This window comes from Heterodontus francisci, chromosome 42 (genome assembly GCF_036365525.1).
Source record: "Heterodontus francisci isolate sHetFra1 chromosome 42, sHetFra1.hap1, whole genome shotgun sequence".
NCBI classification, from domain to species: Eukaryota; Metazoa; Chordata; class Chondrichthyes; order Heterodontiformes; family Heterodontidae; genus Heterodontus; species Heterodontus francisci.
This window is the reverse complement of record NC_090412.1, coordinates 21,922,216-21,935,649: the sequence shown is the minus strand read 5'-3', so window position 1 is coordinate 21,935,649 and position 13,434 is coordinate 21,922,216. Positions and strand designations below refer to the sequence as shown.

Genomic DNA, 13,434 nt, shown 5'->3' with positions numbered 1-13,434 from the left:
TGCCTCTCCAGGCCTGCACCTCTCTCTCATACTCCTGCATTAATTATATTATAGTATTTACAGCACAGGAACAGGCCATTTGGCCCAACCAGTCTATGCCAGTGTTTCTGGTCCACCTGAACCTCCTCCTACTTTACTTCATTTCACCCCATCAGCATATCCTTCTTTTCTCCCTCATATACCTATCTGGCTTCTCCATAAATTTATCTATGCTATTCATCTGAATCACTCCATATAATGGCAAGTTCCACATTCCACACTAAAGAATTGCTTATTGAATTTATTAGCAACTATCTTATAATTCTCCCCTACCAGCGCAAACATCTTCCCCACACCTACCCTATCAAACCCCTTTATAATTTTAAAGCCGTCTTATTAGGTCACACCTCAGTCTTTTCTTTTCTAGAGTAAAGAGCACCAGCCAGTTCAATCTATATAATTGTATTGTATTCTTACATTATTTTGTATTTTAAGATACAACTAAAAGTCTATCATCTAACAGGCAATTCTTATCTTTAGCTTCCAACCTTGCTCTCTTTCTTGGATAGAAGCATTATCAACACTTCAGAACCTCCTTCTCTCACATTTTTAAATTTAAATTTGCTGAGTAATATTTTATCTTGGGGATCAACATATTCATCACCTGCCCTCACCCCTTACCTAGGTTTCTCAACAAGGTAATGTGACATGAATTCAGTATATATCATAGGTACGCAGCACTTACACCCATCTCCCAAGAGGTAAAAGTTTCTTTTTAAAAAGCACAGCTCAGCAAACTGCTTGGATTTTGGCCTCAAGTCATCAATTCTCAATTAGGCTTAGAAGTTAATATTCTACAGAACAAGCACCATTATAACAATGACAACATATTTTAACCCTTGCAAAGAAGGGCACCAATACAAAGTTTGCTCCAAAAAGACAAGGAGAATCATAAAAAAAATCATTTTATGTACACAGTTAAGTTATAGAACGTACTCCTGATAATGCTAAAGTTTTTGTCCACTAAAAATATGATCTAACAGTTTGCATTCAACAACATAAGCAATGTGGTAATCCATTGCTAAAAAAAATTAATTAGCAGATCACTAAATAAAGCAACTTTGAATTATTAGATAAATGCAAAAATATTCATCTAAATTTTGAATCGTGAAAAGCACATATAGTACCAAAGAGTTAAATGCCATCCACACCTCTGCTAGAACGTACACCAAGCATGTCAGAAGTTTTTGGTCCTGATTTCAGAATAGTGGTAAAGCTCAATGTACAGATAGGATATAAGCTATGGAAACAATGCAATATATTCTGCTTAAACAGAAACTGGATGTCATTAATCCAGGTGAGCAGACTGGTTACGTAATTCACTATTATTAGCACAGAGGGATTAAACAGCAAGGAAATAAGATATTAGTTGAGTTTCAGGATATTAGGTCCATTGTCAAGTTTACACATGCAGCCATCTGAACTGGTACCAAACGCCTGCATTCCAAACTCTCAACACTAGGAAGAGGGAGGTCAAATTTAAGTCAAGTTAACCCTCCATTTGCCAGAACAAATCTGTATTCTTTTCATGAATGTACCATTTCACACTAAAACTCGAGCTGACTTTTCAGAAACCCACATTTCAGCAAAGGTCAGGGACCCCAAATCCTGTTTCTTCATTGCTATAAGCAGCAAAGGCACAGAGAAAATGCAACCACCATTCACTCGCCCCTTTGCTCCCTTTTTACTGCAGTTGCTCAGCAAGTTTCAAATTCACAGGACCAAACATGCCAAATATGCAGCACAAACTAAATAATGCTGGAAACACTCAGCAAGTGGAAAAAAGGAAGAGAGTCAATATTTCAGGTGTATAATCTTTTGTCAGAACTATTTTGGATGAAGAGTTAGATACCTGAAATGTTAACATTTTTTCCCCCACAGGTGCTGCTGAGTGTTTCCTATATTCCACTGTTTTTGTTTCAGATTTCCAGCATCTGCTGGTTTTTTTTATATCTTAAAAATGCACACGTACCAGGCATGTGTGACCACATCATCTGGACCACGTGTTTTCTGCATCCAACTTTTAGTATCTCTTTATTCTACATTTGACAATAATGGAGACACGCTAAGTGTTGCACTGCTGATATGTGGAAGCACAGGTGCTCCATTCCATTGAGGCTAGTGGGTTAAAGACTCCAACTGATACTATAAAAACAAGTATAGGTGTGTTAAATAACTACTCAACCATTTTTGTTTAATGCTAACTTTTTTTTTTACTATACCTCTGCATTTATTTTTACATTTCCTACTTTGAGGAACAAATATTGGCCAGGACACCAGGGAGTGTCCTGCTCTCTGCTCCTGCTCCTGCTCCTTTTCAAAATTGTGCCATGGGATCTTTTACATCCAACTGATAGAGTATGCTGCTCCCTGCATCTCATCATGTACTAGATCTGGCTCACTTTGTATCTGGGCCCCAACAGATTGATTTTAGAATCCTCTCATTTACAAATCTCCATCACCTTTTCTCCACAACCTTATCCAGTCCTATATCATAGCTCACACCATCTGCTCTCCCAATTGCTCTACCATGCTCCTTACACTCCAAAGCTCCTCCAAGTTGCTTCATCCCTCTCCATTTTCTAAAGCTCCCCAATATCCCGCTTTTCCCAACCATTCAGTGATCGACTCTCAACTTCAGCTCAGTATCCTGATCTTCTGCCCACACCCTCATGAAGCAGCTTTGGATAAATCACATTATAAATGCAAGCTACTTTTATTGAATGCTTAAGGCAATTTATGAACAGATCACTCCAACATACTGAGAGCATCACTTGGTCCAGGTTTGGAGCAACAATAATTTATTGCAAGCTAACTTGGGCTACACATATTCATTTACAAAAAGTGATTATCTGGTCAGTTTTAAACTGTCACAGAAAACAGCCCGACATTAATCAGATATTCCGAGGCAGATTCCTCCAGCAAATAAAGAGAAACTAATGGTTCATTTAGTTACAACTATATACACATCATTTACACAGGCCCTGTTATAAACAGGTGCATAAAGTTTACAGGCACAGCTTAACCCACTGCTTTCAACTTCCTACCTGAACCAAATGTAAACTTATTGGCCTCCACATTACTGAGACCAGAGATTCACTTTATTGAGTCTGTCTGCCCTCAAATTACACTGGCCAGTGATGCACAAAGTTAGCTGATCGTGCTTGCACCAGGACGTAAAAATTGCACGAATGTGCGTGCAATGCACTGCACCAACACAGCATCTGTCAACCCTGCTGCAAAGCAGAGATTGCCTTCTCAAACTGCAGTATAGTCTATAGTACCCTTTCGTTCCCCTCCTCTGCATGTGCAGAAGACCAGTCTCCTTTTTCCAACTAAGCCAAAGAAAGCAAACCATAAAAAGACAGCATATGGAAGAGGTTGGTTTAATGACATTCGAGAATCAGAATTTAACGTGCTTATACATATGTGTTATATTGGGCGTGCTTGTGCTGTTGGTCCCTAAAGCTTACACAGCTGACAGGAAACTCCAGGAAAAAGTTATTGAATTTGCTGAATCAGTCAACTGGGAAGACCTTTTTGTTTCTAACCCGCATCTTCATGTCAGGTAGATTTATTAATTCCTCTCAACTTTACATCAGGTTTGCCACTGGATGCTTTATGAACTGACACCAAAACAAGAGCAGCCAAAAGTGCTTAATGTGTTATCTTACCCTGTCTTGCTATAAAAACAAATCTCTCTCCCAATCCAGGGCTTATCAGCATCTACAAATGTAAACACTCAAATGGTTGAAAATCAGTACTGCCTCAGGACAGTAAGAGAAAATGTCTATAACAAAAGCTTCTCCCTTCCGGAGGGTGACATGCACTATCAACATCCTGTCAGCTAGCCTACTATCCTCATATCGCCAACAGAAGACCTGTGCATTGTCACGTGGATGTCCAGTGATGCTGTTCAGAGAGACAGCGCTGGCAGTCAAACTTGGGCCAGGTTTGGAAGGTGGTGTAAAACCCATGGCCGAGCCATTCGCATGCAAAGCAATAATGAGCAGCAGTAACAACTCTCACATGTGCCGAATATTGGGGACAAAGATGGAGGAGAAGGCCTTTAGTTCTGGAAGAGAACAAGTTTCAAGCTCGAGATAGCAGGCCACAGGGGTTATACCTGACACAAAGATGGCTGTGGTTGCTGGAGGCCAATCATCTAAACTCCGCCTGCTTCAGGTCTTCCACCTTAAATGGGCCTTGACTAAAGTGACAGTAGGAACAAAGTTAAATAACAGAGAGCAGTATATAAGTCATCTTTCCACTACCCTTCTATAGCACCCTTGCTTCAATGTAAAAAGCACCTAATGACACAATCTGATAATGCTGGTCAACAAGTTAATCTTGCTGGTCAAGGTAGCCATTTTGGAGATGCCATGATCACTTTGGAAAGGCTGATATTTATAAAACACCCGACATCAGGAAGTTATTTTGTCAATAAACAAAGCGAGAATCTTTGTACTGTTGAGCACGAGTTTGAAGAGGTTTATTGATCAACACCTTGTTAAAATCTCACTAAGATTACAGAATGGTGACTTCTAATTTTCACTCAACAAGTGGCAAGAAGTCTCTAGCAGCTAATTGTGCAGCTAGAGCTGCATCGTGCTACAGTTTGATCACATTTACTGGACAACCTCCAATTTGTTTGTCCAATTCCCAGTAACCAGAAGGACCGTTGCACCAAGTCAAACAAGATGTTTAGATAGGCATTAACGACACGGAAACTTTTCACTAGATTAAATAACAACTCTTAAGTACTCGCACCACAACTACAATTGTTGAGGGACTGAAGTTCCACGGACAACATACAAACTTTTAAATATAGCAGATAACGGTTCACTCCAGCTTCTAATTAAAAATTAATAGTTATGGACAGTGACTGAAATTGACAACTGTTCAAAAAAAAAATCACTGCAGAAGATTAGCCAAGTAAATGCCAGTGGTTATATATTCCCAAATTTTAAACTCATTAAAGATTTCATCAGCAACCAGACTGTTCACAGTGTTAGTCTGTCCGAGACTGATTTCACATTACTATTATAAAACTTAGTTTTAAGATAATCTGGTCAGCTAAAGTTTTACTTGCCTCCATTATAAATTCTTAATAATAGATCCAGAGGGAGGTTTTTAAAAATGGAAGTAGCTGCCACTTGGTACTGTAGCCCAATTCAAACAATACGAGCTAGACAAAATGGGAACATTATTGTACCTGCAATTCAGACAATGTTCCTGTACAAACCAATTTTAATTAGCAATTTTTTTTTCCAAATAAGTAGAATTTGTCTTCAAAACAGACTTCCACCAACTAATCAAAGGAGTACACAAGACCTAAAAAATATAGCTTCAATGGGAGGTTATAGCCACAAACTCTTTAACTGAATTGCAAAACAAATTAAATGCAAACCACAAAATAAAAACAGATGCCTTATAAAAACCGTAAACGTCACCGACTTAAATGCAGTTTATGGCTGTCCACGGTCAGTGACATGACCTGAACTATGACTTGTGATGTCTACAAATTATCTTGGAGCTCAGAGTCTAGACTACAAACAGACTTTGATCCCCTAAAGGTAGCATTAGCTTGGGTCAGCAGGTTACATCATCACAATAGGAACAAAAAAAAACATTCCTTGATTCAATTATTAAAATAACTAGCTGGGAACTGCAAGGTGAAGATTATTACATAGAATATACTGTACAACTCAGAAACAGGTCATTCAGCCCCAGCATTTATGCTCCATTTCAGCTTCCTTCCATTCAACAAAGTGATGTTAAATTATATGCCTGGTATAAAAGCAGATTTTGTCAGGATTTGTGGGTTCTAAAAAGGCTGGCCCAAGAAAAGTGGGTTCCAGTACAGCTGATAACCACCAAAGTAAACTTGCCAAATTGGCGAAGGCCAGTGGCTGGGAATGCAAGTCTGTTATATACAGTCTATTTCGTGTGTGTAAATGTGATAGCAGCGAGCACAGTGTACCTCTTTGAAGGTATTCATAGGTACCAGACGAGTCTTACTGTCTATTTGTTAAACATCTAGGAGACCTTTCCTTTATTAGCTGAGGTATAGAATACAAGAGCAGGGAGGTTATGCTGGAACTGTATAATTCATTGGTTAGGCCACAACTTGAGTACTGTGTGCAGTTCTGGTCATTACAGAAAGGATGTAATTGCACTAGAGAGGGTACAGAGGAGATTTATGAGGATGATGCCAAGACTGGGAAAATGCAGCTATGAGGAAAGATTGGACAGGCTGGGGCTGTTCTCCTTGGAACAGTGAAGGATGAGGGGAGATCTGAATTAAATGTACAAAATTTTGAAGGGCCTAAGATAGAGTGGAGGTGAAGGGTCTATTCACGTTAGCAGAGAGGTCAGTGACGAGGGGGCATAAATTTAAAGTGATTGGTAGAAAAATTATAGGAGAGATGAGGAAAACCTTTTTCACCCAGAGGGTGGTGATGGTCTGGAACTCACTGCCTAAAAGGGTAGTTGAGGCAGAGACCCTCAACTCATTCAAAAGGAGTCTGGATATGCACTTCAAGTGCTGTAATCTGCAGGGCTACGGACCAAATGCTGGAAGGTGGGATTAGAATAGGTGGACCATTTTTCAGCCAGCACAGACATGATGGACCAAGTGGCCTCTTTCTGTGCCTTAAAATTTCTATGATTCTACCTTGCTGTGCCTAAATTGGCAGTCATGTTTCCCTACAACAGTGACTACAGTTCAAAAGTCCTTCATTAGTTGTAAAGTGCTTTGGGACATCCTAAGGTGCTAAAAGACGCAACATAAATGCCAGGGTGCAGGAAATCTCTGACCGGCTTGAAAGGATATTGGAGCGGGAGGGGGAGGATCCAGTTGTTGTGGTCCACGTTGGAACTAACAACATAGGCAAGGCTAGGATGGAGGACCTGTTTGGGGATTATAAAGCACTAGGAACGAAATTAAGGAACAGGTCCACGAGGGTCATAATCTCCGGATTACTGCCCGAGCCACGTGCAAATTGGCTTAGGGATAAGAAAATTAGGGAAGTAAACACGTGGCTAAGGGAGTGGTGTGGGAAAGAGGGGTTCCATTTCATGGGGCATTGGCATCAGTTTTGGAACCGGGGGGATCTGTACCGATGGGACAGTCTCCACCTGAACCGATCTGGAACCAGTGTTCTAGCGAAAAGGATAAATAGGGTGGTCTCTAGTACTTTAAACTAGTGAGTCGGGGGGAAGGGAAAGGGAAAACGACAGGGAGTATGATGGTAAATAAAAAGGTAAGCAGCAGGTTAACGTGTGCAGGAGGTTTTAAGTTCAAGGCAGACTATGAAAGAAGCAGAAAGGAAGGATAACTCAGGAGTTATTATTAGAGATGTTGGAAATCATGAGGGTAAGAAAGCTAGCATAAAGGCACTTTACCTGAATGCTCATAGCATTCGTAACAAGGTTGATGAGTTAACGGCACAAATCATCGCGAATGAATATGATTTGGTAGCCATTACGGAGACATGGTTACAGGTTGGTCACGACTGGGAGTTAAATATCCAGGGGTACCAGACTATTCGGAAGGAGACAGACAGGAAGGTAAGGGAGGTGGTGTAGCTCTGATATTCAAGGACGACATCAGGGCGGTGCTGAGAGATGATATAGGTTCTATGGAGAATGAGGTTGAATCCATTTGGGTGGAAATTAGAAACTCTAAGAAGAAAAAGTCATTGATAGGCGTAGTCTATAGGCCACCAAATAATAACATCACATTGGGGCAGGCAATAAACAAAGAAATAACTAATGCCCGTAAAAATGGTACGGCAATTATCATGGGGGATTTTAATCTACATGTAGATTGGTTGAACCAGCTCAGTCAGGGTAGCCTTGAGGAGGAGTTCGTTGAGTGTATCCGTGATAGTTTTCTTGAACAGTATGTAATGGAACCGACGAGGGAGCGAGCTATCCTAGATCTAGTCCTGTGTAATGAGACAGGAATAATTAATGACCTCATAGTTAGGGATCCTCTTGGAAGGAGTGATCACAGTACGGTTGAATTTAGAATACAGATGGAGAGTGTGAAGATAAAATCCAATACCAGGGTCCTGCGCTTGAACAAGGGGGACTACAATAGAATGAGGGAGGACTTGGCTAAAGTAGACTGGAAACAAAGATTTTATGGTGGGACAGTTGACGAGCAGTGGAGGACTTTCAAAGCAATTTTTCAAAGTGCTCAGCAAAAGTATATTCCAGTGAAAAGGAAGGACTGGAAGAAAAGGGGTAATCTGCCATGGGTGTCGAAGGAAATAAGGGAGGCTATCCAATTGAAAGAGAAGGCATACAAAGTGGCCAAAAACAGCATGAAACTAGAAGATTGGGAAAACTTTAAAGGTCAACAGAAAGCCACAAAAAGAGCTATAAAGAAAAGTAAGATAGAACATGAGAAAAAACTAGCACAGAATATAAAGACAGATAGCAAAAGTTTCTATAAATATATAAAACGAAAGAGTGGCTAAAGTAAACGTTGATCCTTTTGAGGATGAGAAGGGGAATTTAGTTATGGGATATGATGAAATGGCTGAGGCATTGAACAGGTATTTTGTATCAGTCTTCACAGTGGAGGACATTAATAACATGCCAGTAATTGACAAAGAGACGAACGTAGGTGAGGACCTGGAAACAATCATTATTACGGAAGAGGTAGTGTTGGGCAAGCTAAGGATTGATAAGTCTCCTGGCCCTGATGGAATGCATCCCAGGGTACTAAAAGAGATGGCGGGAGAAATAGCAGGTGCACTGGCGGTAATTTTCCAAAATTCGCTGGACTCTGGGGTAGTCCCAGCAGATTGGAAAACAGCAGGTGTGACGCCACTGTTTAAAAAGGGAGGTAGACAAAAGATGGGGAATTATAGACCGGTTAGCTTAGCCTCTGTAGTGGGAAAGATGCTTGAGTCTAGTATCAAGGAAGAAATAGCAGGGCATCTCGATAGAAATTGTCCCGTTGGGCAGACGCAGCATGGGTTCATGAAGGGCAGGTCATGCTTGACAAATCTTTTGGAATTCTATGATGACATTACGAGCAAGGGGGACAATGGGGACCCAGTGGATGTGGTGTACCTAGATTTCCAAAAGGCCTTCGACAAGGTGCCGCACAAGAGGCTGCTGCATAAGATAAGGATGCATGGCGTTAGGGGTAAAGTATTAACATGGATAGAGGATTGGTTGACTAACAGGAAGCAGAGAGTGGGGATAAATGAGTGCTATTCTGGCTGGCAATCAGACACTAGTGGTGTGCCTCAGGGATCGGTGTTGGGACCGCAATTATTTACAATTTATATAGATGATTTGGAGTTGGGGACCACGTGTAGGGTGTCAAAAGTTTGCAGATGACCATAGATACATTGAGTGAGTGGGCAAAGGTCTGGCAGATGGAATACAATGTTAATAAATGTGAAGTCATTCATTTCGGTAGGAGTAACAGTAAAAAGGATTATTACTTGAATGGTAAAAAGTTGCAGCATGCTGCTATGCAGAGGGATCTGGGTGTCCTTGTGCATGAATCGCAGAAGGTTGGTCTGCAGGTACAGCAAGTAATTAGGAAGGCAAATGGAATTTTGTCCTTCATTGCTAAAGGGATTGAGTTTAAAAGCAGAGAGGTTATGTTGCAGCTGTATAAGGTACTGGTGAGGCCGCACCTGGAGTACTGTGTGCAGTTTTGGTCTCCTTACTTGAGAAAGGATGTACTGGCACTGGAGGGGGTGCAGAGGAGGTTCACTAGGTTGATTCCAGAGTTGAGGGGGTTGGCTTTGAGGAGAGACTGAGTAGATTGGGATTATATTCATTGGAATTCAGAATAATGAGGGGGGATCTTATAGAAACATATAAAATTATGAAGGGAATAGATAAGATACAAGTAGAGAGGATGTTTCCACTGGCAGGTGAAGCTAGGACAAGAGGGCATAGCCTCAAGATTAGAGGGAGCAGATTTAGGACTGAATTGAGAAGGAACTTCTTCACCCAGAGGGTTGTTAATCTATGGAATTCCTTGCCCAGTGAAGTAGTTGACGCTTCTTCTGTAAACGTTTTTAAAGCTAAGGTAGATATCTTTTTGAACAATAAAGGAATCAAGGGATACGGTGAGAGCGCGGGTAAGTGGATCTGAGTCCACGAAAAGATCAGCCATGATCTTATTGAATGGCGGAGCAGGCTCGAGGGGCCGGACGGCCTACTCCTGCTCCTAGTTCTTATGATCTTATGATCAAGCTGTTTCTTCCTACATGCCTGGCAATGTCCCAAAGACTGAAGCAATTGAAATGTTTTGCTATCTGATTTTGCTGGGTGCGGTGGTACCGCTCCTTCTAATTATCCAAAATTAACACAAATAAATTAACACGCAGCAGTCCCCTGGTGATTGTAGCATACAAGTTGGGCTGGGGGGGGGGGGGGTTGATTTTTCCAGCAGCTGTTTGTGGTCTAAACAACAGTGGAAATACCCACTTGACACGTAAAATGTGTAATCTCTGAATGGAAAACCAAAAGTGAGAAGTCAAAAGGTTGGTCAATACTGAAGACTCTCGTCAGTATGTTATTATGTCTGGTCTTTCAATCTGTGAACAAAGTTGTAATCAATTGTTCGGGGAAAACAAAGCTGAATTATTCTGGATCTAGTACGGGAGGGGGAATGGTGGGCAGAATGGGAGTGGAGACCGTGGCCAGAATTTTTCAGCTCTCGATGACTCCGGGGCGGATGAGACGGAAGCGGCCGAGTACCCCGAATCTGCTCCACACCTCCTGCCCACCAGTATCACGCACGGGGCAGCCTATTAGCGGCACCCGAAAAGGTGCACACGGGTTAATCATCAGCTTTGGGGGCGGGGCAAAATCCAGGAACGGATGCTGTAAGCCCTTTAAAAAGGGCTCTGAACCTCCTTAATGGTGTCTCCCCTTTCCATCGCAAGGTTGTGCAAGGTGCAGCAAACGACAATAATCCCGGAGACCTGTGCTGCCGCGTACTGCAGTGCTCCACCTGAGCGGTCCAGACACCTCAATCTCATCTTTTTGTTTGTTCGATTGTCACTCTGCTGGCCGCATGGCTCTCACTGACGTGTTCCTCAGCATAACTCCTTGGGATTCTCACAGGTGTCATCAGCCATGTCTTCAGAGAATAAGCCCCGTCGCCAAATATCCAACCTTCCAGTCTGTCCAGGGGACTGAAGAGAGCAAGCACCTGGGAGTTTCTGAGAATGAATGCATCGTGGTAACTCCCTAGGTAACATGCACAAACCTGCATGATTCTCTTCCGATGATCACAAGCTGAACATTCAATGAATAGAAAGCCTTTTCGGTTAATAAATGCCCCTGACTGACCTGCTGGTGATCTCATTGCCACATGAGTATTGTCCATCATGCCCTGAACCTTAGGAACCCAGCTATTGCACTGAATCCTCTTACTCTTTCAGCCTGGCTGGTGTTGTCCGTTTTGAAACAAATGAAATTGTTAGCACGTCTGAACAATGCATCAGTCACAATCTTTACGCAATGGTGCGCAGCTGCCTGGGAGACTCTGCACAAGTCTGCCCTTGAAGCCTGGAAAGAGCCACACGCATAAAAGTTAAGAGCTTTAAAGCGACCGGCACTGGATGGGCACTGAGGCAGTTTCAGGCTACATCCACTGCCAGCACCTCGCAAAGAGATGGTACAGTCTCACATGACAGACGCAGTCTTCTTCTGCACTGGCATTCCGACAGCTGCAGGTAGCTCAGGCGCAGGCGGTACACCCTGCCTGTGTGACGTGTTCGCACTCGGCTGACTCTGCCACCCACATAACGAGGAGGCACTTGACCAGTTTGTTGTGCGGTCCCACGCCCAGCTATCCTTCTGTGCCTGCTTGGGGCATAGTCCTCCTCATCTGAAGAGCTCCCTCCAGAATGCACAATTGCCATCGTTGGACTGGTTACCAGGTTCAATGACAAAATCTCTTACGTTCCAGTTGTCAGGACACAAAGCAGATGTGTCCCAAGCTGCAGTGAGTCAGAGACCCCTCTGCACAAGCTACAAACGTCTACAATTTATATAACACAAAAACTAATAAACACCAAAAGCAGTACCTGATTGCCTGCCTTCCGCCCCTTTAAAGTTGCCGGGTCCCGGACACGCTCAATGACCCGAATTACGACCGTAAAATCAGACGGCCCACGTAAATTTGCAGTCAATGGGGTTTTCAAGGACTTAGATCAAAGTGATTATTTAATTGCCTTGAAACTACTGGCGACCACTCCTCCCCCCACACTCCCACTTCCGCGGTGGTGAAACGGCGTCAGTGCGTCATGACGCCGGGGTCACCAGACGCCTTTTCACCCGATTTCGGAAGGTCAAATTCCGGCCAGTGAGGCCTATCCAACCCCTCACACTGGGCCCGGCCTCCTCCAGCGCGGCTTCCCGCCCGGTTATAACGGGGCTAGCCCACAGCCTCCCGCCCGGTTATAACGGTGCTAGCCCACAGCCTCCCGCCCGGTTATAACGGTGCTAGCCCACAGCCTCCCGCCCGGTTATAACGGTGCTAGCCCACAGCCTCCCGCCCCTCTCACCTGCTCCTCCACCTTCCGCCGCGCTCCCGCTCCAACTCCCGCGAGAACAAAGCGACATCCCGGACCCGCCCACTTCCACAAGCAGCTGAGGGTGGGGGTGGGGGGGGGGGGAGGAGGGAAGCGGTTTGACCGCTTCAACTATTGTGGCGGACAACAAAACTGGAAAACATACAGCAAATCACCATTCCGTTTAAAACCTACATTCAGAATTCAAGTATTGTTCTGATTATTTTATTATAAACGATTATAATAAAAATTGTTGTATCAATTGATGCAGCACTCCCTACCAGTGCCGGATAGTCCCCGAGCTCTCAGTGATGGAGGAGGAGGGAGGAGGGGAGGGGAGGGGGGGGCCGAGAGAGGGGGGATGATGATGATGAGGAGGGAAGGTTGAGGGGGGAATGAGGAGGTGGGAAGGGAGTAGAAGATGGAGGGGAGGGGGGAAGGAAGAGGTGGGGGTGGGGGGGTAGGGAAGGAAGAGGAGGAGGGGGTGGGTAAGGAAGAGGAGGGGGTGGGTAAGGAAGAGGAGGGGGGGAAGGAAGAGGAGGGGGTGGAAGGAAGAGGAGGAGGGGGTGGGTAAGGAAGAGGAGGGGGGGAAGGAAGAGGAGGAGGGGGTGGGTAAGGAAGAGGAGGAGGGGGTGGGTGAGGAGGGGGTAGGTGGGGGTAGGGAAGGAAGAGGAGGAGGGGGTAGGGAAGGAAGAGGAGGAGGGGGTGGGTAAGGAAGAGGAGGAGGGGGTGGGGAAGGAAGAGGAGGGGGGGAAGGAAGAGGAGGGGGTGGAAGGAAGAGGAGGGGGTGGGGGGGAAGGAAGAGGAGGGGGTGGGTGGGGAAGGAAGA

The 13,434-nt window shown here is 43.9% G+C and overlaps 1 protein-coding gene across 3 annotated transcripts in view; it reads right to left on the bottom strand.

The window, feature by feature from the left end:
- The window catches only part of ncoa4 (nuclear receptor coactivator 4), a 35,844-nt gene extending 23,174 nt beyond the window's left edge, over positions 1 to 12,670 (bottom strand). For 2 of the 3 annotated variants that reach the window (XM_068020756.1, XM_068020755.1), the window contains exon 1: positions 12,600 to 12,670. In XM_068020756.1, coding sequence (XP_067876857.1) covers positions 12,600 to 12,657 — 58 coding nt within the window. In that variant the 5' untranslated portion in view covers positions 12,658 to 12,670. Of the gene's footprint in view, positions 1 to 12,119; positions 12,454 to 12,599 lie in introns of those variants that run through there. The other variant, XM_068020761.1, reaches the window with a different exon arrangement.
- Positions 12,671 to 13,434: the final 764 nt, after the last annotated feature.